Below are 27998 nucleotides of genomic sequence, written 5' to 3'. Positions count from 1 at the left end.
TTGATATGAAAGCCAAATTTCATTAACACCGCAAAATATCATTTACATTTATAAGATTTAAAAGACATGCATGGATTATCCACATAAAAAAAAAAACATGGAATCTGTTGATTTACATAATAAGATCCACAAAGTATTTCCTTGCAGAAGTCTTTGAAGAACATCCAGGCACATCTTGAAACTGATTCGCCGGTAATTTCTTAGACAAAGCTCCAACAAAGAATTGAAGCATACCAGAACGGGAATCAACTTCCATTCCAGTAACAGGGAGCCAGATGAAGAGCATCTTGGCCTGAATCCCGGAAACACCGGAAACGGAACCGTAAGTGAGGGTTCCGGTGACGAGGGTGTCGTAGTAGACTAATTGACCGGAGAAGCGAACGTAACAGGGGGATTGGAGATGGAGGGTGAAGTAACCGGATGAGGAGAGGGTGTAGGAGGCGATGTTGTTAGGAAGGATGCCCTTTGGGAAACCGTAATCGGGGAGGAGGTCGTGGATGTCCGATGGAAGGGTTGTGGCTGTTGCATGGGATATGAATAGGAATGTTGAAAAGAATTGAAACAAGGTTTTCAAGGTTCTGGTGGACATTGTATTGTTGGGGAATGAGTTGACTCTGCTGATAATAATTGATATGAATTTGGTGTTTATAGAGAAAAGGTTGGAAACGGTGAAGGATTTTTGCTTTTATACCAAAACTATTTTTTATTGGCTTAAATATGTGATCAGTGCACTTTCACCTTGTTTTGATATTGGTCCTGCATGGTCCTGCACTTTTTTTTTTATTTAGCTTTAGTCCCTGCACCTTATAAATTAAATTGCAATTGATCCCTACCGTTAGTTAGCCGTTACAAAAAAGATGGAAAGTTGATAGAGTGCCACGTGACATATAATTATTGGCCAACATAAAACATAATTCATTAAAAATTAAATAAACAAAAGTTTTTAATTTGTTTTAATATTATTTTATTAATTAAGAAATTGCTACCACCCAATTTCTTCTCCTTCATCACGTGAGTGAGTACACCATCACCAACCAACCCATCTTCTTCACCAACATTTTATTAGATTGATTGTTTTTTGTTTCACGAGCATTTCGATTGCATTTGATTATAAAAGGACATTATGGTGCTACTTGATTCTCGTAGCCATGAAGTGGTCTTCACTCGAGAATCAGGGATATAATTACACCAGGCCCAGATCCTCTCAGTTGTCATGTGCTAACTGATGTCTGTACAATAATGCTTTGGCATCTGGAGCGAGATAGACACTACCTCACGATAAAGAAGTACTATTAAGTTACTGATTCTTTATGTGAAGTTGTTTCTTAACTATTCTAGAATGCCTTGGGCAGTGTTGGTTTTCAGTTTTATAACCTCTAGAACCGAGAAATATGGAATCAAGAATTTCTAAAGAGATGAAGAAGATGGGATGGTTGGTGATGGTGTACTCACTCACGTAATGAAGGAGAACAAGTTGGGTGGTAGTAATTTCTTAATTAATAAAATAACATTAAAACAAATTAAAAACTTTTGTTTATTTAATTTTTAATGAATTATGTAAAACACCATGTTGGCCAATAATTATATGCCATATGATACTCTATTAACTTTCCTTCTTTTTTTTAACGGCTAACTAACGGTAGGGACCAATTGCAATTTATTTATAAAGTGTAAGGACTAAAGCCAAACAAAAAAAAGTGTAATGACCAATGCCAAAATAGAGTGAAAGTGCAGGAATCGAACACATATTTAAACCTTTTTTATTTGATACATGTGCACGCTAACATATTTAAACCATATATTATGTATTGACACGAGTGAAGCAATCAACCATGTCATTTAATATAGGGTTAAATATGTTTTTGGTCCCTATAAATATGTCAACTTTTCGTTTTAGTCCCTCTAAAATTTTCCTTCAACTTTTAGTCCCTATAAAATTTTCAATCTTCACTTTTGGTCCCTCTTTTAAAGTAAACTCATATGTAGAATTCATATTATTTAATAAAATTTTCCAGAAAAATTCAAAATATTATAAGAATCACTCCAAAAAATTTTTAGAATTTTTAACAAAACATGAATTTAATATGAATTTTTATATGTTTTAAGGTTAAAAATTCATATTTAATTTGTGTTTTGTTAAAAAATTCTAATTTTATTTAGGAAATTTTTTTAGAATATTTTATACATTTCTGCACAATTTCATTAAAAAATACAAAAATTAAATTAAAAATAGGGACCAAAAGTAGTGATTTGAAAATTTTATAGGGACTAAAAGTTGAAGGAAAATTTTAGAGGGACTAAAACGAAAAGTTGACATATTTATAGGGACCAAAAACATATTTAACCCTTTAATATAAGATAAACATAATCACATTTTTTCGGGTTTAATGATGTGAGATGAATTTAGTATGAGATCCTTACATACAATGATTGTATGTATTAATGCAACCAAAGATTATATGACCATTCAATTAAGATCAGACAGTTTAGATCTTTTTTTATTAGGAGGAAAACAATAAAAAAAGAACAAAAGACTAAGCAATTTGGTGCCTAAAAACTTCAGAGAAGTCGGCGAACAAGATATAATCTAGTTGCGGAGGAGGAGAGGTCCATATCTTCAAAGTGTCAATGTTGTCAGCCTTATATTTAGCGAGTCAATCGACATATTCATTTCATTCTCTCAAGGTGTGGGAAAAAGAAACCAACCAAAGAAGAGCATAGAGCTTTCTAATAAGCGAAAAAATAGTCGCATGAGGATGAAATTCATTCTGATGGGCATCAACAATCAACATCAGACCATTCAAATCTGAACCTTAATAATGTTAAATTAAAAAAAAAAAATCAAAATCTGTTTGAGATGCCGTGTTGATTGTCTATGTGAAGTACAATGACAAGGAATCCAATTTCATAAATTTGACAGTATCTCTGGTGGTTTGTTGGATGTTGTTTGTTTAAGAAAATTGCTTTTTTGACAATAAATACTTCCTATTGACACAAGTAAATGACGCTTTTACCCCAACGGTAGTTAACAACCGCTGGCTTCCAGCGGCAGTTAACTACCGCTGAATTCCTACATTCAATTTACAAACTTACGCTCACACCCAATTCTTTTCTCACTTAGATCCTTCTGATTTCTCCACATTATTCATTGTCTCCAAAAGTGTAAACCCTTCTTACTCTATAAGATTTTTTTATTTTTCTTTTACAGAACAAATCATGTATGACATGCATCTCTTCCAAGATGAAAATAAAAAGATGTTTTTTCTTTTACTCAACCAAGATGAAAATAACAAGTCTGGATGTATCTCTTTCCCCTTTTCGTTCTTTTGATTTGTAATTTAAAGAAAAAATGCATCTCATCCCTCTCTTTTGATCTGTATCAAAGAAAAGAAATTACTAATATTGATGAAAAAATTGATTACTAAAGAAATTCAAGAAACTTATAAATTTTTTAATTTGATAGAAACAAAATGGATTTATAACAAAACAACAACATGCATGCAGCGGAGGGACTCTAAGAAAGGGTGAAGCTTCAATTTACTGTTTTCATTTGTCTCCAACTCAATTGAAAGAGAGGTTCAGAGATTGTTTTTTATTCAAAACAGCATTTGCTACGAAGCTGTAAGTCTGTAAATTAAAGAAAGGAATCATGTAAAAAAAATTGAGTTAAATAAGAATGAATTTATGGGTTTTTGTTGAGTTGTTGAAGCTACAAGTGTTTCTGGATTTTAAGTGAATTGAAGACAGAGATGGAGAAGAAGAAAAGAAGAGAGAGAGAAAGAAGACAGAGAAAGTGAATTAAGGAAATGAATTGAGCGGTAGTTAACTACCACTGGGTCCTGAACGGTAGTTAACTGACGCCGGGTCCTCAACGGTAGTTAACTACCGCTGGGGGCATTTTAGTATTTTACTTGTGTCAATGTGAACTTATCAATGTCAGAAAAGCAATTTTCTTTGTTTAATGCGATGATTTACTATAGAGTTTTAGACTCTCTTGAAGTTCTAACATTTGTATAAGATCTTGGTTCAGAATTAAAGGAGTTTTTCGTCCTGGATTAAAATGTGGAGAGTCTCATATTTAAAAAGATATTATTGATATGTTAAGTATGAGTTAAAAATCTTACATTATACGTAAAAGTAAATATTGAACATATAATAGAAAAATTTATATACATCACGTTTTAAAGATTAATGTGAAAATGTGATGTCAAATTTTATTACTATGTTATTGTTACTCTTAATTCAATACTATATTCAGGTGGGATTTAGTATGGGAAAGGAGAGTTGTTTCCCACCATAGGAAAGTTTTTTGTCCATTAGATTAAATAAAGAACACATCTTTATCATGGTCTGTCAGCATAAGATCTAACCACTCACCCTCTAACTCATCTTCCTCCTTGCTCCCACCACTTCACAATATCTTCCAACACCTTTTCCATGGCCGTCCACCACCACCCAATCCTTTTGTTGACCAAAATAAATCCACAAAAATAAAGGAAAATAGATCCACAAAATCGTGTTCGAATTAAGAGAAAAGTTAATTAACCACTTTGAACAACAATTTTCTCGGGGGTTTTTGGTTTTGCATCACTGATTGTTAAGCAAAATAGATCTGAAAATGTTATTTTCATGTGGTTAATTTGTCCCTGGTTCCTTGTTTGTTTTTAATAATGTTTTTTTTCCTTTATGGATAATATTTTTTTAAAATGTAATTGAAAGTTAAAATTGTTCTTTTTGCCGCTGAAATTTTCAGATTCTTCTTCCACGAAGTGAAAATACCACAATTGTTCTCGTATTTTGATGTTCCGCTGGTCCTATCCTAAATATATACTTGCTTCTTAATTCGATTGCCTTTTTTAAGCTTTGACTCAACAAAATCTAAGCATCACACTTTTAGCATCGAGTTACTAGTGATTATGGTAGATTAAAAGAATGAATTTCACCATTTTTATTAAACAAAAGCTTAAAAGGAACCAAAGCGTCTTTGGGTAAATAGCCCAATTAAGCACTTATAAAATCTATGAGTTTTCCAGTAGCAACCATGGTGGTGTGTGGTGGTTGCTGAATCTATAATTTAGTGGTGGTTGTGATATGGGTGTGTGGAGACATGAAAGAGGAGGGTGGAAGATAGTGTAAAACAATAATATAGTGTTGAGAGAGTAGGATAACAATTTGTTCCTCATTTGATCTAATGGACATAATCAACTTTCCCATGGTGGGAAAAAACACCACTTTTCCATACTAAATCCCACCCTATATTCAGGTGGCATTTACCATGGGAAAGGTGAATCCTTTCCCACCATGAAAAGGTTTTTTTTGAACCATTAGATCTATATTCTTATTATATTCTCACCACACTATATTATTTTTACACTATTACACCACCTTATCTCCCCTCCATGTCTCCACTCACCCACCAGCAACATCAAGGGAGCTCTCCTCAATTTTCTTATACGTAAATTCAGTGTTCTTAAACCTCACAACCTTGTCCTTCTTGTTGCATCCTTAATATTTTGTTCAATAAAACTCCTCAAGGGAGCTACCGTAACATTTTGTTTAATTTTTTTTAGATCTAAAGTTGTTTATTTGATCTTGCTGCAACCCAATTAGAAAATTCCAAGGCCAAATTAAAATTTCTTATTATTGGTCCCCCAAACTTAGCAAAAAAAAGAGATACGGAGACAGCAAATGGAAGTCGAAAACAATTATATTATAATAAACAAATATGACATCGGTGTTGTATAATCTCTGTTAATTGATTTTGTGGGTTTGAGATTTGAGAGAGAGAGGGGGAAATTATTTAAAAGTTATAATGAAATGATATAATTGCTATTTCTTGTTAATTTTTGTTTTTAGTGTTATAATTAAAGGATAGAATGATGAATGAGGAATTAGAAAATGAGGTATACTTTGTCTCCGATGAAATTCCGGCGAGATTGAGTTGGTTGCACATGGTTGAAGAAAAATAGAAGAAGAGTAGGATGGTGGTGGAAGATGATGTGAGAAAATATAGTGTTGAGAGACTATTATAATACTATGCTCCTTACTTGATCCAATGGTCCAAAAAAACTTTCCCATGGTGGGAAGGTTTTCACCTTTCCCATGGTAAATGCCACCCTATATTCATCCCATAGTTTAGGGGGTGGCATTTACCGTGGGAAGGGTTAATCCTTTCCCACCATGGGAAAGGTGTTTTTTGACCTTAGATATAATAATAAAATAATTCAATGGTTGTGATCTTTTACTTGCTACCCTTTTTTAACTTTTTGGTTTTATACTTGAAACAAAAATTGAGACCCCACAACATATAGAATAATGATAAGTGAGTGGGCCATTTTTTATGGGCTTGTGGCCATCTAAAAATAAACTCATAAATCTTGAACCAACACTCTATCGAAACCCCCACATACAAATTTCAATCTCATCATATAATCAAAACATTACATAATATTAAGATAAATAAGGTTTTAGTCCTTAAAGCATGTTTAAGAATAAACTATAATGTTTTTGTAATGTGCCACGACTCGTAAATATTGTTTGATCATAAATGATATTCTTTAAACAACCAGTAAATGACATATATCTCATTGTGCATGAGATGTTCTCTAATTCTTTTAAAAAAATTATGTTCTCTAATTAAATTTGTATAAAAAATAATTAATTCAATTTACTGATCAATTCGCATTCTCTCCAAAAAAATAATGCACATGTATTCAATCAAATCACGTCAAATAGATATATTTCGAGATACTTTAGGAACTTAGGGGGATGTATTGGATTATGATTCTATGGGATTTTAAAAGACTTTTTAATTATGAAAAAGTCTTGTGGTATTCAATCAAGACTTTTTGCAACTTAAAAAAAGTCTTGTGGTATTCAATCAAGACTCTTTGTCATTTTAAAAAAGTCTTGAGGTATTCAATCAAGACTTTTCATCACTTAAAAAAAGTCTCATGGTATTCAAAATCATTCAAATTTCGAAGGATTGTTTAATAAATTGGATTTTGATGGATTTTGTGGGATTTTGTAGTGTAATTTTAACAAGAAAAAGTCTTTCATGAAAAGATGAGATTTCTTGGGATTGTTTTTCATTTAAAAGTTACTATCTGTCTCCCCTCCCCCCTCTCTCTCCCCTCCCCCCTCTCTCCTTTCTCTCTTCGTCTCTCTATCTCTCCACTCTCTCTCTCTCTCTCTCTCTCTCTCTCTCTCTCTCTCTCTCTCTCTCTCTCTCACCTCTCTTAGAAAAACTCAAACGACTTCTTTAATTTCAAACACAAAATGAGGGCTGACACAATATTTTTTTTTGAAAGATTTGTAAGGGCTGTCATAATTTTAAATATGTACAATTGAATTTTGTGGGAATAACATTTTTAACAAATAAAAAATGTGTATGGAGAATAATGTGTTAAGAGTGTTTTTTAGTCCCTTAAAATCTTATAAAATCCATAAAATCCTTAAAATTTTAAAATCAATAGTAAAAGAATTTTTTATTGGTTTTATTTTTCTTTATTCAAACGCTAGAATTTATTTGTTCATTATTTTTATCATTCACACTTGTAAGTTTGTTCTTTTTTTCCCTAAAATTCATTGAATCCTTTAAAATTTTAAAATCCCATAAAATCCTTTGAAATCCTTAAAAGTCAATGTGATAAATCCATTAAAATCTTGAGTGTATAAAGTCTTTCTTTTAAAATCTCACGGAATCAATACAATCTCACACAGTCTTTTAAAATCTTAAAGACTTTTTTTATTAAAATAGTCTTTTAAAATCCTAATCCAATACACCCCCCTTAGAGTTTATTATACATTATTAGTGTATATTACACATGCATTCAATGTTGTATTACCACGTCAATTAATTAATATGACATTTCATATATTTTTATGAAGCTGGTATATGTGTTTACGTAAAAAAAAAAATTGAAAGCTGGTATATGTGTTTTGAAGGGAAAACTAGTATATGAAGTTAATCAATTTTCGCTGTTTTTGAATGATATAATTTTCGCTGTTTTTGTCAAATTAAAAAAAAAGGTTAGATATCAAAAAAAAAAAAAAAGTGCCAAATTATTTTTGAATGATATAATTTTCGCTGTTTTTGTCAAATTAAAAAAAAAGGTTAGATATCAAAAAAAAAAAAAAGGTGCTAAATTATTTACGTGTAAATGGGTGAGGTGCATATATGATTTCGTAAAAACAGGGGTGTACTAGCAAACTTGTTAATACTATTAAATATTAGCATTTTTAATCATTGAAAAAACAAACAAAATAAAAGCAACTTGTTTGAGTGACACATGGAGGTGAAAAGTAACTTTTCCCATGGTGGGAAAGGATTAACCCTTCCCATGGTAAATGCCACCAGTTTTAGGGGGGTCTCTTGAAAGTCCCAGCATCCTTAATTAGCCACTATTGTACGGCAGTTTCATATTTGTTTAACACTACATAATTCATACTTCATCCGTTTTAAAATGAGTGTCGTTTTAGGTGTTTACACACATATTAAGAAATGCAATGATTAAGAGAAAGAGAATGATTATTTTACCAAATTACCCTTATTAACTATTGGTTAGTTTTAAAAGTAATACTTTGAAAGTAGTGTGCATAGTATTAATTGGAGGGTACAATTGAAAAGAAAAAATTATTATTCAATTGAAAACTGAAAACGACACTCATTTTGAAACAAATTTTTTTGGCGAAAGCGATACTTATTTTAAAACGGAGGGAGTAGTTAGTACAGGACAAGCTTCCAGAAGAGCTGCTTCTGAAGTCTGTGTCTAGTTTGGTTACATTGAAAAACAAAAAAAAAAAAAAATTCTGTTAAGGCCTCGAGTTCCACGAGCTTGGATATTTTTAAAAGAATGCAGTACAAGTTATAAATAATAAATGATAGTAAGTGGTCTATTATGATCAAACCAAATGATAATTCTTTACCAAAAAAAATACAACCTTTACCGAAAAAAACCAACGATAATTGCTAGATTTAATCTGTATTTGTATGTATTTAATAATATTGTTATTTCTAGAAAATGTTAACCAATATTTTTGGAGCATTGGTCAAGTAAGTAAATATAATACTCTCTCTGTTCCTTTTTAATTGTCATAGACAACAAATACTTTTACTACTTTTGATACAACAATTTATCTTTTTCCTATAATAACCTTAATCATTTAATACTTCATTTCATACATTTCTCTCTCTGCAATAAATATATAAGGGTAATATAGGTAAAACCACATTTAATGATACATTGAACTTTGAAAACGACAATTAATTAGAAACAAATTTTTTATGCAAAAGTGACAATTATAAAGGAACGAAGGTAGTAGATATTTTTTGAATATATACAATAGAGGAAATGCTAAAGAGTGCCTTTGAAGAATTGGTCAAGAGGATACAAATAAAAATATTATGTTGGGAAATTGTAAAAAGTGATTAAGTTAACATTTTACAAACATACTAATTTTAATTTGCTTAACAAGTGCCTACTTTTTTTGATTTCTCTAACGAGTATCCTAAAGATACTATTAACATAACCCTTATTTTTTTACCATCTGCAATCAATCTTATGATAAACCAATGATAATTGGTAGATTTAATTTGTGTTTGTATGCATCAACATTGTTTTTTTTTATTACATCTACATTCAATCAATCAAATCACACAGCAATATCAAAATTTTGAGATTAAATTTAAAAGCATATATATAAATAGAGGAATGTTAACAACACTCTTTTTTTAACACTCTTTCTAACATTTACATTTTTATTGGATGAAAACAATACATGTCCGACCACTCTGTGTTGGTTCTATTTTTAAAGTATAGAATGTAGATCCCGAATGCTTTAAACAATTTTTCTTTCTCTTTCACTTATACATTTTTTATAAATATTATAAAATAAACAAAAAGCTCATACAGTACTCCTATATTACAGGACGAAGAGAGTAAATATATTGAATTTTTTTTTGTCCCTTTCAAAAAAAATAATAATGAATTACTAAAAGTAATAAGAAAAATGTTAACGAGTGTCCCGGGGCACTGGTTAAGGAAGCTAAAAGAAGAAAGTGAAATACAAAAAATACACTTTTTAATCTTTTAATACATTGATTACACAGATTTCAAGATAAATATTACTACATTTGCTTCCTTAATCTGTGCCCCGGGACACTGGTTAACAAGACCCAAATAATAATAATGAAATTTAGGCGAAAAAAACAAGAGTCGGTTACTATTTTCAACGGATATCATATGAAAACCAAAAAAAAGGAATCTAATCTAATCTTTGGGTTGGTGGCAGTCTGGTAGATACATTTAAAATCAAATCAAAATCACACCATTTTTCCTTTGACAAAAACCATACCAACACAACTCATCACTCTCATCTCAATTCAATTCTCCAAAAAAACCATGGCAAAACATTCAAACACCTTAATCCTTCTCATCTTCACCACAACCTTAACCCTCTTCTCCGTTTCAGCCAAAGAAACCGTATACGACATCCTCCCAAAATTCGGTCTCCCTAGCGGTCTCTTACCAAACTCCGTCACCGATTACTCCCTCTCCGACGATGGAAGATTCGTCGTTCATTTGTCCGATACCTGCTACATACAGTTTGATTATCTTGTTTATTACGAAAAAACCATTACCGGAAAATTGAGCTATGGGTCAATTAGTGATCTTAAGGGTATTCAAGTTCAACGTGTTTTTATTTGGTTTAATGTTGATGAAATTAGGGTTGATTTGCCTCCTTCCAATAGTATTTACTTTCAGGTTGGGATTATTAATAAGAAGCTTAATGTTGATCAGTTTAAAACTGTTCATTCTTGCCGTAATTCGCTTCGATCTTCTCCTTGTCAACCTTCATCGTCTCTGGTATTATTACTCTTTAATCTTTAATTCTTTTAATTTTCAGTTTTTATTGTTTATATTTATGTTTTTGAATTGTGAATTTATTAGGTTTAGGTTTTTTGAATACTTGATTAGGTTGAAGAGGAAGAGAGAGGTTGTTCTTATGCTAGTTCTTAATTTTTTATTTTTTTTTGTTGCGAAAATTGGCTTTACTATTTTCAGGATCTATACAGCCAGCTAGGTTAAATTTAGCACTCTTTCAAAAAAAAAACTGATTTGCTAGATTAAAGGGGTTTGTTGGATTAAGATTTTAGAAAGACAATTTTTAATTTTTTTTAATGAAAATATCTTTTAAAATTCTAATCCAGTCCAATACACCCTTGAGATGGAGTTAACATAGATAGTTTTAGTTAGGGGAATGATTCTTGAAGATAAAAAATTTGATGTCAAATGCAAAATCTTTGGTTTTTGTATGTTTGAAATAGGTGAAAGTGGTAGAAGTAGTGAGAGATAACGATATCAGTATCACATACGGTATCTGATGATTAAATAACACAATTGTAAATGTTTATACAAACTACTTAATTAATTGATTATAGCATAAGCGCTTGTCATATAAGTACTTGTATATAATTTGTTTCTACAACAAAAGATAAAATTAAGTTATGCTAGTTTCATATAAGTTATAAGTTGTTTTTTTAAGCTATCCCATAAGCCCTTCCAAACAGCCTCAAAAGTACTTATACTAGTAGATATGCTCAAATAAGCTAATTTAAACAGGCACGAAGGGCACGTTTCAATTGGCTTATTTTGAGCTTATGAAAAATAGCTTATGCGAATAAGTAAGCTTTTATGTTAATTCATAAGTTCTCAATAGTGAAAATTGTATCTTCATAAGCTGTTTTTCATAAACTACCTTGACAAACTTATGAATAATACATAAAAGCTTATTTATTTGCATAAGCTAAAAAATAAGGCAATTCAAATGCACCCGAAGTGGTTTATTAGTATTATTTTTAGTTTGCCATACCTGTTTTGCATATTTAAGGAAGTGAATCCGAGAAAGAATGGGATTTCACTTCTCTAAGGTGGATATAGTTCACTTTACATAGAAAAAAGCGAAGGTATAACATTTTAACATCTTATTATTAAGTTAAATGATTAGTTTTAACACATCATAATTTATCAAATCTATGATTTTTTTTATGCTTATCATAAATACCAACAAGTGGTTTTTCATTACTGTTTTCAGTTACTTCAGTAAAGCACGCTCTTACTTTAGATTCCGAGGAGGGAAAATAGTTAGTTAATCAGGTGTAAACTGTAGAGTATGATCTCAGCCTGATTATGCTTATGTAAGCGTTGAAGCTAAGTAATGAAAAGTATCATTTAATTTGTGTCTGTATTAGAATTTTGATAGGAATCTTTGAACTAAAATCTGTTTTGACATGATCTACAATTGATTTCCCAAAAAATCAGGGTTATGGCATAAAGAGCAGACAATTCGCTTTCCATCTTTTGTTTTGTTCCGTTCAATAAATCTTTTTAAAACCAAACACTCTTTATGACATCGAATAACATGCTCTTTGTGATAGGCAGACAGATATTGATATTGCAGCGAATATGAGATGACATATCTTATAACCTTATAGAATTCAGTCTTTGTAGACGAACTGTGAGCTTGTAGCAACTGATTGAATATCAGGACTCTTCACCTTGATCTCCCTGATATGGGGGTGTGTCTGGAATGTGGTGTTGAACATGTAGTGGTTGTTTTGCTTTCCAATTTAGTATTTTTTTTTTGCTTGAAGTGCCTAGAACTGTTCTTATTTCTGGTCTGAGAAAAACTAACTTGTACAAATCTTTTGCAACTTGCAGTTTCCTGCTCCACTGAAGGAAATTCCTATGCTTCTCACAGAGTAGATGCAGTTTTATACTGGTATTGAATGGCCTAATGAAGATATCTTCAGCTGCAACTGTACCTCTATTGCTAGCTAGGTTATGAATCAATAGTCTGGACTCGCCAATCAGAGTCTGGTCGAGTTATATTATATATATCCTCACGCGACCTTCATGAACTTATATATATTATGTACATATTTAAGTTCCAAGACTTCGAGTTCATGTGTGCTTTCTGTTTCCAGTTAGATTTAAATGTGCTTTATAATGGAAAACAAAATTGGAGTACTTTGTCTTGTTGTTCCTTTGCCCCCCAAACTACCTCAACGTTTTTAATCAAGAAGCTTCAAATTCACTTTTTGCAGTCACTGTAGAGCTAGCTGTTAAACTTAAATTCAGGTTCTACCCCGCTACATTCAACTGTTATGCAGCGGCTGCAGCATGTAGAGGATCCAAACTTCAATTTTTCTATATATAAATCTGATGGATCTTTTTACAAGTAATGATGATATACCTTATACGTCTCTAACCTCTGCAACTATCCCAAATGCTTTCTTTTACTTCTCCATTCCTAAATTTTGGTTGTTTAAGCATTTTAAATTTGTTTCGAAACACTGGGTTTTAAGAAATTTAATAGAGTATTTTTCTATCAAATATATACCCCTAAATATAACTACCATTATTTGCTTTTTATAAGATTGCATTGAATACTTGGAGTAAATAAATACGAGTATTTGTGCAATATTTAAGGATTAGGATAATAGCATTTTGGTCCTTGTGAACATTTTCAATTGGTATTTACATTGCATGTAATATCTAGGGTCTGGAGTTTGAATTATGGATTCCAACATATTTACTTCATGGGGTGAATATCTAGCTGCTAGACTACTTGATCAAACAAAGAAAGAAAAAAAAAAGAATAATGGTATTTTAATATTATGCGCATAGTCAATGTTGGTATTGTGACTAAATGTTAATATTATGTTGTGAGTTTTGAACCCTAAACTTTGTTATCACTTCACTTTTTAATTCTAACCTGAATCACTTGAATCATTCTTAATTCTAACCTGAATCACTTGAATCATTCTTGTAGTTTTTTTTTATTAAGCAGCCTAGTTGTCATATTTTACTTCAAAAATAAATAAGTTGGGAAATTATGAAGTCAAACCCTGATATCTAATGTTGCAATGTTTCTTATAGTTTTTTTTTTTCCTTTTTGTGTTAACCCTTCATTTTTCATAGAAATATGATCCCGGTAGTTCAAAGTTTGAGTTAAATATAAACCGACAAAAAATTGTTTCATAAAGAAATCAAATTCGAATTCTTCCAAATGAATTTGGATCAGCTTACTTGGTTTGTTGTACTTCTAGACTAGATAATAGAATGAAGAGTAAATTACACTCCCCTCCCCTCAAAGATGCTTAAATTACATTTCCCTCCCCTCTTATGTTAAAATATACAATTCCCTTCCCTTTTATTCAAAACATATTAGAAAATATTTCACTCCCCTCCCTTGAGAGAAGCTTGAATTACATTCCCCTCCCCTCTTATGTTAAAATCTACACTTTAGTCCCTCAATAATTTTTTTTATTTCTAATAATCTAACAAAAAAAAATCCAACACACTTCAAAGAAAAATAGCATTGTAGGTTCATTTTAATATAATCAAATTTTGAATATATATCTTTCTCTATTTTTTATTCACAATTTCATTAACATATAGTTTTAAACCCTGTTATAAAATATGAAACAACTCAAAATAAAATTAAAATATGTGAAAAATTACTAAAGCCGGTTAAGTATGGTTATTTAAAAGTGAATTTTATACTCTAAATTATAAAATTAATAACAAAATATTTAAATTTGATTGTCATTGACATTTAGATTGTAAAGAAGCGAATTTATATTTTTTAAATGGTGATTCAAAATTAATATATATCATACAAGTATTTATTTATGTTAAAATGGATTAAAGTGTAGTCCCTATTTAATTATTAAGGGAGGGGTTGTAGTTTAAGCATCTTATAGGGGAGGGGAGTATAAATTTTACTTTTCAAGGGAGGGGAGTGTATATTTCAACATAAGAGGGGAGGGGAGTGTAATTTACTCTAGAATGAATTTGACTAGTGGTTTTGTGCACTAATATTCAATATTAGACGTAAAAAAGTAATGAATTTACGTCCGTTCAAATCTCATAGTGACAAAAAAAAATCCAATTATGACGGTGAAAGCCTATATGATTAGAATTCTAGCCATTTCAAAACTTTGATCAACGGAATGTACAATCAGCAACTATTTTGAAATTTTGATACATTAAGAGATTATTAATCCATTTTTTATTCATATTAATAGGTACCTTCTCTAAAGAAAATATAGGTACTTGAAAATAGCAAACGGATTCAATTTATTAAAAATACTTTACAGTGAAAACCCAAAAGCCTATTTGTTTCACGGGGATTTACTTAACTTTAGAATATGAAAATAACACAACGATTTCAAGTAGTCTTCCACAAATCAAGTGTTAACTCGTAAATTCGTTCGAATTTACATTTTTTGGTGTCAACTTCGTGTTCGGACATAAACTTGATTTTCGAGGTTGAGTGAGTTAATACCGATAAAATCGGTAAACTTGTGTAAACTCTTGGTAAATTCAGACGAGTTTACAAGTTTACATTAAAAAATCACTTTTTTTTTTGTTTTGTGCCATTTTTTCCATCCAATTCATTTTTTAAAGCCCAACCCAAAGTACTAGTGTTAGATGAAAGTACGACCTTTCTTGTTTTAAAAAACAAACAACAAAACAACACACAACACAATAGAGAACACTCATCCAAAGTACTTGTGAAACTTGTTTTTTTGGATGAGTTTTTGAATGGCTCATTAACTTTTGAAACTTATGATTTTGCGTGTTATTTTTGTGTTTTGATGCTAAATTGGGCACCGTTTCCGGTAGGAGACTTGAATAGGTCTCCTACGGTAGGAGACCTTAAAAAAGACTTTTTTTTTTTTTGTATAACAAGAATGACATGTGTAACTATTAAAATGATGAAGAACACATATCTTATTATAATCCTTCCACACCTTAAACATATCCTTTCTCTCTTCCTCTGGCTTTCTCTCTTTTCCTGCCGACACTGTAGCAACTGTGTTGCTGCTCACTGTATTTTAATTGAGAACAATTAACCCTAGTGCCTCCAGAAAATTAATGGAACAGTGATTGAAAATTAAAAATCCAAAATAATATGAATGTACAATCTAATTATTTGCAAAAACTCAAGAGAGAAAAAATGAAGAAAAAGACTCCATTGTTTGGAAACCCAAACATAAGGATCTTCAAAGTTCAAACCCCCTTCAAGACACCACCCAACCTTCCACCCCCAATTATTTATCTATTTTTGTAAAAAATTTGTAACTAACACATTGAATTAGAAACGAACGAGTGTAGATTTGAATTTACCCAATTTCAATTTATCCATAGATTTGAATGAGTGAAAATCATTAACCCAATTTCAATTTAGATTAAGCAACTTCATAGATGTTAGATGTCCAATAGAATTATGAAGGTGGGAGCAAGAACAAGAGATTATTCAAAATGTATCTCTCTATCTCTAGAGAGAGAGAGAGATTCAAATTCTACAAAAAACGAAACAAGGAGATTATCTCGCGTGTTGAAAATCGATCAATCGGAGCAGTCTGAAGAATGGTGTCGCGGTGGCAAGGAAGGCAGTCAGAAGTTGTTGGGAAGAGACATGGAGAGGGAGAGAGAAGGATGATGAAACATAGTGCGTAAGGATCTAGTGTTGAGAGAGTATAATAACATTGTGGTCTTCAAAAGTTTTTAAGTATATCCAAAGGTTTACATCCATTTTACAAACAAACAAAAAAGACAAATGTTAACTTATGCCCTTAAGGCACAAGTTAAGAGATTAAATATAGAAACATTTTATTGGAAATTGTGCATTCTATGTTTTAGAAATTTAAAATCTTATGTTTTCAAGACAGAAATTATGTTTTACTTCCATTTTTAGCTTCTTAACTTGTGCCCTTAGGGCACAAGTTAACACAACCTAACAAAAAAATATGTCAAGTCTCCTACGGTAGGAGACCTAAAGAGGTTGCCTACCGTAGCCTTTGATGCTAAATTGAGCATAACACTTTTTTTTTTTGAAAACAGCATATATATCATTAAACAGCCCAGCACAAGCAGTACTAAAGGCAAAGATTACAACAGGCCAATACACCAAAATGCAGGCGACAAAGGCAAAGAAAATAAAGGGCCAATACACCATAATGCAGGCGACAAAGGCAGGGAAAGAAAACAGCAACTAAACCTAGAAAAACAACAGCCAATACACCATAACACAGGCGACAAAGGCAAGGAAAAACCAGCTGGAACCGACCAAAACATAACTGGCCTGCTGCTAGGAACAGCCAAGACAGCAGAAAACTCCCTTCAAACCAATACACCATAATGCAGGCGACAAAGGCGGAAAAAAACAGCCACAGGACCTATCAAAACCACAACCAATACACCATAATGCAGGCGACAAAGGCAAGGAAAACCAGCTGGAACTGACAAAAAACAAAACTGGCCTACTGCTAGCACCAGCCGAACCAGCAAAAACCTCCCAGAAAAACACCCCTGCTGCTGCCCGAGAGGCCCTTAACCAGCACACACATATCAGTGCCTCCTAACCAAACATTCCCTTGGGTTCCAGCACCATTCATAATAGAGACAAGATGCAATCCGAAGTCTATTCAAAGCCCAACACCAAGACAACGCCTTAACCTCGTCCACCAACTCATGAATCGTCTTGAATTAATTTTTAAAAATCCTCGCATTTCTTTCCCTCCATATCGACCAAATAACGGAGTGCCAAATCAACCAAAAGGCTTTCTTAGCTCGCCTCGAATTAACCTCATCTCCCCAACAAGCGAAATGCATAAACAAATTTCGCGGAGTAATGAAGTTAACTCCCAACCAATCGAACAACAAACGCCAAAACAACCAAGCGGCCTCACAATGTAAGAAAAGGTGTGTTGTTGTTTCCTCCCTATTGCCACACATAACACACGTCCGAATGTCCTCTTGGGATAAGACACGACGCGACACCAGATTTGATCGCGTAGGGATACGATCAAGCAAAGCCATCCAAGAAAATACAATCACCTTTGAAGGGGCCGGACTCTTCCAAAGGTCACCAAAAACTCTCTCCTCAAGGGCATTCAAACCATCATCCAAAAGCACAATACTCTCTAAAGCTTTATAAGAAGAGTTAACCGAGAAAGAACCTCCCTCATCCGGCCTCCACCACCATTTGTCATTATCCTCCCCCAAAGCGAACCCTTCTAAAAGAGCCAACAAATTCACGATTAAATTTTGCTCCCAAAGAAAAGGAACTCTCCTCCAACCAAAGTTCCAAGTGACAACACCATCTATTGAATTGCACAAATCACTAATCTTGGCCTCCTTGTGCAAAGTGATATTGAAAAGCCTAGGGAATGTTACGGCCAAAGGTTGATTGCCCATCCACATATCATACCAAAATCTAGTACCTCTTCCATTTGACACCCTCCGAACCACCCTATCGGAGAACCAATTGCCACCTATGCTTCCTTCTAGCCTCGACAAGTCCTTCCACCACAAAGAGGAGAACCGCGGCCATCTATATCCCTCAACCGGAGGAAAACCGAAAATAAAATCCCCATATTTGTCTTTCAAAACCACTTTCCAAAGGGTCGAATCATCTTGGAGGAGGCGCCACTTCCATTTAGCCATAAGGCTTAAATTAACCAAACGCACATCTCGCACTCCCAAACCTCCCTTACTTCTAGGTTGACAAACCCTCCTCCATTTGACCCAACAAATCTTCCGGCCTCCTCCAACTCCTCCCCAAAGGAAATTCCTTTGGATACGAATTACTTCTTTCACCACTTTTTCCGGAATTTTCAAATAAGACAAAAAGAAGATTGGGATAGCATTCAAGACCGAATTTAGGAGGACAATTCTACCACCAAGGCTCACATACTTGCTCCCCCAAGAATTAAGTCTATTCCTAAGTTTAACCAACATAGGCTCCCATGTAGAAAACTTTCTAGGATTTGCTCCCACCGGTAAACCCAAGTAATTAAACGGAGTGCTTCCTTCTTTACAATGCAAAAAACGGCACGCCGCCTCCATAAAATCTCTAGGAACATTGAATCCAATCAAGGAGCTCTTATGGAAATTCACCTTCAACCCGGATGCCATTTCAAAGCCTCTCAACATTGCCTTTAGAGTCCAAAGATTCTCCACCGTAGGTACCCCAATACAAAGAGTATCATCGGCATATTGAAGATGAGAGATGACCGACCCTCCCCTCTTAATTTCAAAGCCTTGGAATAAATTCCTATTCACCGCATTTCTCATCAAACCACTAAAACCTTCGGCCACCAATAGAAATAGAAAAGGTGCTAACGGATCTCCTTGTTTCAACCCTCTTTGGACACTAATTTCCTCCGTTGGACTCCCATTCACAAGGATAGACATACAACCTCCAAACACACAAGCCTTCATCCACCTCACCCATTTATCACAAAGACCCACCCTTCTCATCATATACTCCAAAAACCCCCAATCCACGGAATCATATGCCTTTTCAAAATCTACCTTGAAAATAAGACATTCCCGTTTAGATCTTTTATCCAAATCAACCACCTCATTCACCACCAAAACACCATCCACCAAGTGCCTACCTTTCAAGAAAGCAGATTGAGATCCGGAAATAATAGAATTCATGACTTTGGATAGCCTAGCCGCCAACACCTTCGAGAGGAATTTGTATAAACTTCCAAGGAGAGAAATAGGCCGGTATTCCTTCAAAGACAACGACACTTTAACCTTTGGGATTAGAGTTACAAAGTATGATAGAAAACTCTTTGGAAGCACCCCATTGGTGTAAAATTGCTCAAACATAATCCGAATTTCATGCTTCAAAAGGTACCAAAAGTCCTTGAAGAAAGCAAAGTTAAAACCATCGGGACCCGGGCTTTTGTTCCCATCACTACCCTTAACCACCACTTCAATCTCCGCAAGAGAAAACGGGGCAATTAAATCTCTATTCTCCTCATCGGAAAGCTTATCAAAATGCACCCCATCTAAAGTAGGTCGCTCCCACCTATCTTCCGCCACTCGAGTTTTAAAATAATTCACCACCGCCCTTCTCACATCCATCAGGGTCTCAAGCCAAACTCCATCCACCTTGATAGCTTTTAGAAAGTTTGTAGCCGCCCTTGCCTTGACACATCTATGAAAAAATTTGGAATTCTCATCACCTTCTTTGAGCCATTTGGATTTTGAACGTTGAAACAAAGAGGCATCCTTACTTTTAAGAAGCTTCCACATCTCTTCAAATTTAGCTTTCCTCAATTCCACTTCAACACTACTCAACACACCCAACTCCCCTCTAACATCTAGCTCTTGAATCTCGGCCACTAAAGTAGCCACTTTAGAATCAATATTCCCATACTCTTGTTTACTCCATACTCTTGAGCATAACACTTTATTATTGTGGTTCAGCATATTTTGCTTTTTATAATTAAGTCATATTTTTTTACTAATGATCTACTTACAATATTATACTATTAACTTTGTACGAGTTCTCGAGTCGAATCTACAGTGGGCAAAAAAAACCAAAAACTGAACCAAACTGTCGAACTGAACTGAATCGAACTAATATTAAACCAAACCTTCATAATAAAATTCTGAACTGATCCATACTTGGAGGGCTGTTATTAACTGAACCGTTTTTGGAAAAACCAAAACTGAACTTAACCCAAACTAAAAAACAGTGATTGTGATACATCTCCAAAATCCGATCCATCTCCGATCTCCGCAGCAGGTCCGTCGCGACCCATCTCCGGTCTCGCAACAGCTCCGTCACCTCACCATCTCCTATTGCGCAGCTTTTGAAGGTAACCTCTTCTTCCTCAACACCCCTTTCTGGCCGATACCCTCTTTCTCCTCTTCATTCTCTCTTCCTTCTCTGGGTTTCATCTGGGTTTTGTTCAATGTTTTGGTTTTTCTATTATGGGTTAAAATTTCATATGGGTTAAAGAAGGTTGTTATTGTTGATGGTAATCAGGTTTCGTTTTCGAATCAACCTGAGAATGCGATTTTGATTAAGCCTTTTGCTGATGAAATTTGTATTGCCGAATGATGACAATTGATTAGTGATGAAAGATAGAAAGAAAGAAAAAACAGAACTGATTATTCTCAATTGTTCTGTTAATTGATTTTACGCAAGTGTTGACCTCTGAACAATGAATTTGTATGTTGTGGATTAGTGTTGGTTATTATTTTGTTTAGCCTGAATTGTTCTGTTAATTGATTGATTGTTTTACTAGTTATAGTGAATCAGATAAGATTTTGCATATATGGTAGAAATTGTTTATAATTTTGCATATTTCCTGCTATAGTTTTTTCTGCAAACATAACTGTATCAGTATAGAGTTTAGTTTACCATTTAAGTTAACAATTCAGTTCAGTTTTTTGTTTTACGAAACAGAAGCAACAGTTTCAGTTTGGTTCGAATTGTTTCATTATGGTTCAGTTCATGTCAGACACTGTTTTGGGTCTGAACTGAACTTTGCCCATCCCTAAGTCTACCATTCGAGATTAAAACGAGTTGAGTAGTAAATGATAAGGCCCGCTGTTGATACAAACCGAACATGCTCCATCTAAAATCAAATTGCGTGCTTCGTATTTTCGCTTCAGACAGAATCAGTGAACTCAGAGTTCATCTCGCCGGGAAACGCAGACGGAATTGATCGTCGGCCGTCAGAAATTCCGTTCAGGTTTTCTTCATTTATTTATTTTTCGAATTTTGCTTTCCTTCTCCTGTTTCACACGCTATGATAATTGAATTGGGTAACACCGTGAATCGTGATTACGATCATAGGATTTCAGTATGCTGTGAGTGTTATTTCATTTATCTTTCCTATTCCTCAGATTTATTTGCCCTATTTCACAATTGTATTAAGAAATATTATGTGTAAACAACGATTATTTATTAGTTTCTAGTAATGCAATGTTGCTATTCAAATTATCACAATATTGGTTATACTTATTCAACCATTCTTGTCCTTTTACTTACATAACTTAATTCAGAATAGGGTTTTTGATTTAATAGCAAACTAATGCTTTAACATCATTTTATTTAGGCAATGATCATAAAAAAATAGAGATAGATGTTTCAAATTGAAAGAAGGAAAACCAACCATCAAGAAAGGAAGCTTTGACGCTCGCGCATCTACGCGCGAGGGCAGGCACGTGCGCGCACACACACACACATATTAAAAATTTACTCTTTTTAGCTATTGAACAAAAAAAAACACTTCAATTACATTTTTGGGGATTTTTTTATTAGAAAAATTTGGCTAGTTTTTGTTTTAATTAAACTTTTTCTTCATAAACACACCCTAATTCACTAATTTTCTTGCTTCGTTGGACACAATCCGACACTCAAACCCTAGCACTCAAGCCGCCACCCTACGTTTGACACAATTCAACTCTCAAAATTATCTTGGCTCATTATGCCTCCCTTCGTTGTACGTGATCCAACTCTCAAACGTATTTCGGCTCATTATGACTCTCATTTGGTTGATCATGGTAATGCTTATTGCCAATGGCTGTATTATATACGCGTTTGATTTGCATTTAATCTTAATTTTTACAGTAGATCTATATAATTCACTTCAAACAAAATTGCTTGGTAATCTCTAGGCCACAGAAAATTATATTAGTCTCTTGCTTTTGTTTTTGTTAGTTTTTTGCATACTGTATTGATTATCTTAAAAAAAAAAATTCAGTTAACAGAGAAACGGCAATGGATTCATCACAAAATCCAGCCGCAGGTGGAAATGGGACGCTGATATCTCACGGTAATGATACAGCAGCTTCTGCATCAGGAGCTGATGATTCTATGCAAAACCTTAGCCAGATCAGCAACTCCATTGAGAAAACCCTGGGCCTCATCCATCAGCTCTCCCTCACCGTCTCAACCTTCAATTCTGCTTTGCAAATGCCACTCCTCCAACGCATGTATTTCTCTTCGATCTCTTCCCTGTATTTCGTTTGTTCTGTTTTACTTTAAACCCATGTCCCAAATGGATAATATTTTACTTGAATTTTTTCCAGCAATGGTCTTGTTGCGGAGCTTGACACCATGGTCAAATTGGCAGAAAAGTGCAACATTCAGGTTCCCATGGAGGTTGTTAAGTGAGTATTTTTTTTATAATCTTTTTATGCGGTTCCATGTTTTTCTTTAAGTGACAGAATATGTTTCTTTGCGGCTCTATGGAGGTTGAATTTAATTGTTAACTTATTTTTGGTTTTAGCTTAATTGATGATGGGAAGAATCCAGATGAATTTACGAAAGATGTTATAAACAACTGTATTGCAAAGAATCAAATCACTAAAGGAAAAACTGATGCTTTGAAGGTTGGTTATAACTCATGATTTTTATTAGATCAACATGTTATTTTTGTTCATATTCTGTGGTCTTCCATATATTTAATAAGCTGCTTTAGTCTAACTTAGTATTTCTGTTTGGGGCAGGATTTGCGCAAGCATCTTTTGGAGGAATTGGAGCAGAACTTCCCTGATGAGGTTGAAACTTTTAGAGAGAATCGTGCTGCTTCTGCTGCTGTAAGCGTTACTTATTTGGTCTTTTTTATTTCAACGTAGACCCAGAACTTTTAAGTGACCTTCTTACATCATAGGTTGTTCCCAGTTTATCACATCTATTTAGCTTTAAACATGAATTATGTCTGCTTCACCTAGGAAAAGGACGTGAGGGGTGGGGGGCGATCTAGTGTTTGTTAAATGGCGCCACCATGGAGGAATGGCATGGTGGATTTTTCGACAACTGCCTTATATGTTGGATTCTTTACCTTCCGTCAGCAACAACACTGGTCTGATCTAACTCACCTCTCCATCCTAATCCTCTCATTTCATGCATTGCAATTTCACGTTCTTCTTTCCTAGATTTCTCACCGATCAGCTCTACTTTGCTCTCCCTCCACTGCGTACTTCTCATCATAATTGAAGCACACGTTCTTTTCCTTGCACTTTTCTTTTTCTTAACACATACTCTTCTTTCCTACTAGAATTTGTAGTAAACTACTCATGTCTTAATATTTCCTTGACCACTGCAAACCTTTGTTTTGATATATTCTTCTAGTCATTGGTTGTCTTCACCTTCAAAGTGGAGAACTAGAAGTCACTTAAGCTTACCTTTGTATTGAAATAACTATTCAGGCTCTGTTTGGTAAAAACAGCGGATAGCTGATAAGCTAGCTGATAGCTTATAGCTGATAGCTGATGACTGATAGCTTATAGCTGATAGCTTATAGCTGATGACTGATAGCTTATAAGCTAATTGAAGTGTTTGGTAAAATTAGCGGTTCAACTAGCTGATAAATGTAAAATGACATAAAAGGGTATTATTAATATGTAATAAAGTTTATATAAATTGATATGTAAAAATAAAATAAAAATTGATATTAAAGGGTATTATATGTATTATTAACGATAATTGATAGTTTCCTAAAAAAAGCAATAATTGATAGTCACAATGAATAATATCTTGATTTTTTTTAAGGGACCTTCTTGAAATTTATTTTACTGAATTATTAAATCAATGCATTATCAATCATAGACTTATAAAACAATTTTATACGGTTCAAAAGAAGGCAAAAAAAAAAAAAAGTGAGGTATATTATCATTTAAATAAAAACACACAGTGGGAGGTATGTATATTATTTTTTTAGTTTAGCGGAGGTATATATGTCGCATTAGAGTTGTCCAGTAGCATTTTTTCTTTCAAAGTATAATAAATTATAAAGGGTAGACATGGATTTTAATTAAAATAATAAGGGTAAAAATGGGATAAAATATGAGAAGCTATAAGCTATAAGCTCAAACGCTACTTGGAATAGCTTCTGAAAAATAGCTTATAAGCTCGTGAAATAAGCTATAAGCTCATGGTGAAAAAGTATTACCAAACAAAGCTTTTTTTATCAAACGAGCTTATAAGCTATAAGCTATAAGCTAATTGAGATGTGTTACCAAACACACCCTCAGTCTATTTAAGCACATAATTCAGTTGTTTCCATCATGGTTGTGAAAAAATCATGCATCACCCCTTCGATCATGTGACTTTACATATTTCACCTACTTTTGCAATCCCCATTTCCGCTCTGAGACAAGTTTTATGGCAACCAGTGGTGCATTGCAGTACATGCTAGATCATAGTAGAATCTGTGTTTTCTACTTTCTAGCAATTTATTTGAGCGCTGCATATAAATGCTTGATGTATTGGGCATATGAAGAACTATCCTGTCTAGCCCATAACTTTCACCAACATTGCAAACATGAAGATCAATATATAATTCACTTGTTATATTCCTCATATATAATTTTTAATAAGTTTTGTATAATGTAGGATCTGATGGCTCTTTTGCTAATCCTAGATATGATCAATGATGTTTACATCCTTTGCCTTCTGTGTTCTTGTTTCAATTCAATGGGGGAGTTGTTCTTATTTGAAAACACATTCTAGGTCACTGTCTCCGTTCAAGGTTGGTGATGCCCTAATTTGGAGAACAACCTAGTATGTTTGGAGTTGTGTCACATCCACCTTTCTCTCTCCTCCTTTTAGCCTTTTCTATGCCTCCTTGTCTAGGGTTGGACCCTCTCCTTTCGTCAAACCCAAACCTAATTTGGGTGCACGGTCCCCACTGAATATTCCCTCATGATTGGTACTGATAAGATAAGGTATGGAGGAAGGACATTTGACCGTTAGAGGCTATTTGAATGGACCAAGTTAGCTGGTTGTATATGTTTCCTTCTTCATAGATACATTTTGAGTATTCGGTCAGACCCTTATTATGCGAAGTGTATAGGCTATAATACAATCGGTCGTCCTTGCTTGCTCTGTGATGTACCCAAAGACTATAACAGACAAATAATGGAGGAAATAGAGAGATGAAATAGTATTGTATTGATTATGGAATCTGAACAGTACAATGGATGGAGAATAATCTCCTTGGAGGAAATGGAAAAATAATAATGAAAAGATAAAATGTGACTCCCACTAGAGAGCACCCTACTGGTGTGATAACAACTCACACTCAGTCCTCATTCCTCACTCACGTATTGCCTGCATCTTCCTTCTCTTTACCCCTACTTATGGGATTCTCCTTTGCACCCCAATCCTGATCCTCCAATCCTCGCTTGCCACCTGTACATTCTGTTATTCCTGCCTCCTGCACACCTATTTCTGCCTCATTCCCTTCCCTCTGTCCTTCTAGAACTAATGCAATTTCATTCACATTTCCACTTTTACCCCTCCTCTTATACACATATTTCACTGGTGGCCCATCACTCTGCTATCCTTTTATTATGACTGATATCGTTTTAACTCTCTCCCATAAGAGATATGAGCTCGGTTGTATGGCATGTAATTTAGTACCGAACAAGAGTGGTTGATGGTTTGTTTGATAGCCATACTAGCAATATGTCCATTTACTTACATCAATGCCTTGAAAGCTTCTCGTACTGATGAGTTTCTGTCTGCATATGCTCCTGCATTATCTTGAGTTCTGATATGCACATAGAAATTATACTTTATATTTCTGGTACACTTCTTTCCTTGACTGATCATGGAATCAGGCAAGCAAAATCAATCCAAGGAGAAGAGTAAGATATAACTTTCAAGATAGTGAAAAATACAGAAAAAGGATAATGCAGCTATTATGGGGTTTACAATCCTCCCACACTTTTCTACTCAATTTCTTCCTGCCTTTCCTCTCTACTTTTAATAATGGTTGCTATAGATCACACCTCAATTTTTCTTCCTATGTGGGAATTTTGTTCTTCTCATAGTAAATTCCTCATATCCATGTGGTATTATGGTGCCTCATGACGTCCCTTGTTCTGCATGGCAAACTAGTTCACTTTGGATGTTCACTATTTTGCATTCAAGTTTCTCAGATGTTACCAAAAGAGAAGATTATTTTGATTTTAGGAAGATCTTAGTATCCATCATTATATTTGAATATGTTTTACTCCTACAAGGAACCGTTTATGAGAACTTAGATAACCCTTGTCTAAAACTACCTATAACATGCAGGATCTGTGATTCCTCCCCATCCTAAGTAAGATAACACACACTAAGGAATACTGAAGGACAACACAATTTCAACAGTCCAGAACAAGTAATTAAGTTACAACACAACAATTTGACTTATATGTTGTTTGGTGGTTGATATAGACCTAGTTTTACGTGATGTTTACCATTGTATCCTTTTGTTTTATGACATTCACTACAAAGTATAAATGACATTGTTTTCAGGGAGAAATTCCCTTGTTGATTGTTCATGATCACTGCCATGCCAGTCCTCACGGTGCATTTCCGCATTGTTCTTAGTGTTTTGTATCCTCACAAATAGATTGGATTCTGTCTTTAATAACTGTGTAGGTGACCAGATTTCCTTACCTGACAGTGGTGGTGTTTGGTTGTAAAATATGATGGTGTAGTAGAGTTTTAGTGAGGAAGAAAGGGTGGGGGAGAGAAAGCGGGTTTGAAAACAAAAAAGATGTTTTGTACTTTTTAATTGTCTTGTATTTAACAAAATCTACTTCTATGACCAAATTGAATCCTTGAGTCAATTATAAGATTTACAAGGTTTTTTTTGTTATTTTTCATTAATATATAAATCTTGGCTTTATTGCATTTGTGTAGGAGTTGAAACGTTTGGCGCAAGCACCAAGTGTACTACCAAATGGAGATGCAAGGGCTAAAGTAGAGCATTGAGCGATATATTTCTGATGCCTTTGCTTTTCTGTTAATGACAGTATGGAACTCTTAATACTTTGGTTTTGACATTTGTATGTATAGTGCATTTCAACACTGTATCCTTATTGTTGTAACTCTCCTAGTTTTGCTTACATTTTATCAATGGAATGCCATCATTATAACTATTCTTTAATAAGTAAGGGTAAATTTTAATGAGCTTGATGTGTTGAGGGAATTGGAATTTTCTTAGGTCGGTTAAGTTGATGGATTAGCGTAACTTTTCCTTCACGATTTCTCCAATCAAGCGATTGTTTGGATTTTGCAATAATCACATTGATTGATTTTGGCTGAAGATACACTTTAAATGGTAGACTATAAGTTCTATCTCAGTGTAACAAGTCCCACACTGGTCCCGT

The 27998-nt window shown here is 33.8% G+C and overlaps 3 protein-coding genes across 9 annotated transcripts; 2 read left to right on the top strand and 1 right to left on the bottom strand.

Annotated features, from left to right (window-relative positions):
* Nucleotides 1–712, bottom strand: LOC146933272 (DUF538 family protein, putative (Protein of unknown function, DUF538)). The gene has a single exon (XM_085705024.1). It carries the CDS (start codon nucleotides 587–589, stop codon nucleotides 113–115), a length of 477 nt encoding a protein of 158 aa, XP_085561150.1. The 5' UTR covers nucleotides 590–712; the 3' UTR covers nucleotides 1–112.
* Nucleotides 713–10342: 9630 nt separating this feature from the next.
* LOC146933271 (transmembrane protein, putative (Protein of unknown function, DUF538)) lies at nucleotides 10343–13031 on the top strand. Its single transcript, XM_085705014.1, has 2 exons — nucleotides 10343–10868; nucleotides 12723–13031. Exons 1-2 carry the CDS (start codon nucleotides 10404–10406, stop codon nucleotides 12765–12767), a joined length of 510 nt encoding a protein of 169 aa, XP_085561140.1. The 5' UTR covers nucleotides 10343–10403; the 3' UTR covers nucleotides 12768–13031.
* Nucleotides 13032–20504: 7473 nt separating this feature from the next.
* On the top strand, nucleotides 20505–27767 carry LOC146933270 (Mediator complex, subunit Med10). Of its 7 annotated transcripts, none has more exons than XM_085705016.1 (8): nucleotides 20505–20695; nucleotides 21498–21577; nucleotides 22256–22391; nucleotides 22592–22823; nucleotides 22920–23000; nucleotides 23120–23222; nucleotides 23340–23429; nucleotides 27529–27767. In XM_085705016.1, the coding sequence occupies exons 3-8, from the start codon at nucleotides 22316–22318 to the stop codon at nucleotides 27598–27600; spliced, it is 654 nt and encodes a 217-aa protein (XP_085561142.1). In that variant the 5' UTR covers nucleotides 20505–20695; nucleotides 21498–21577; nucleotides 22256–22315; the 3' UTR covers nucleotides 27601–27767. The 7 variants fall into 7 exon arrangements, with proteins under 7 accessions (XP_085561142.1, XP_085561143.1, XP_085561144.1 ...); XM_085705017.1 differs by having other exon boundaries at nucleotides 21289–21577; XM_085705018.1 differs by having other exon boundaries at nucleotides 21269–21577.
* The last annotated feature ends 231 nt before the right edge of the window (nucleotides 27768–27998 follow it).

Source organism: Medicago sativa, chromosome 4, assembly GCF_051527215.1.
Source record: "Medicago sativa cultivar Bolivia chromosome 4, Bolivia_mono, whole genome shotgun sequence".
In the NCBI taxonomy this organism is placed as follows: Eukaryota; Viridiplantae; Streptophyta; class Magnoliopsida; order Fabales; family Fabaceae; genus Medicago; species Medicago sativa.
This window is presented reverse-complemented; position numbering and strand designations above follow the sequence as displayed.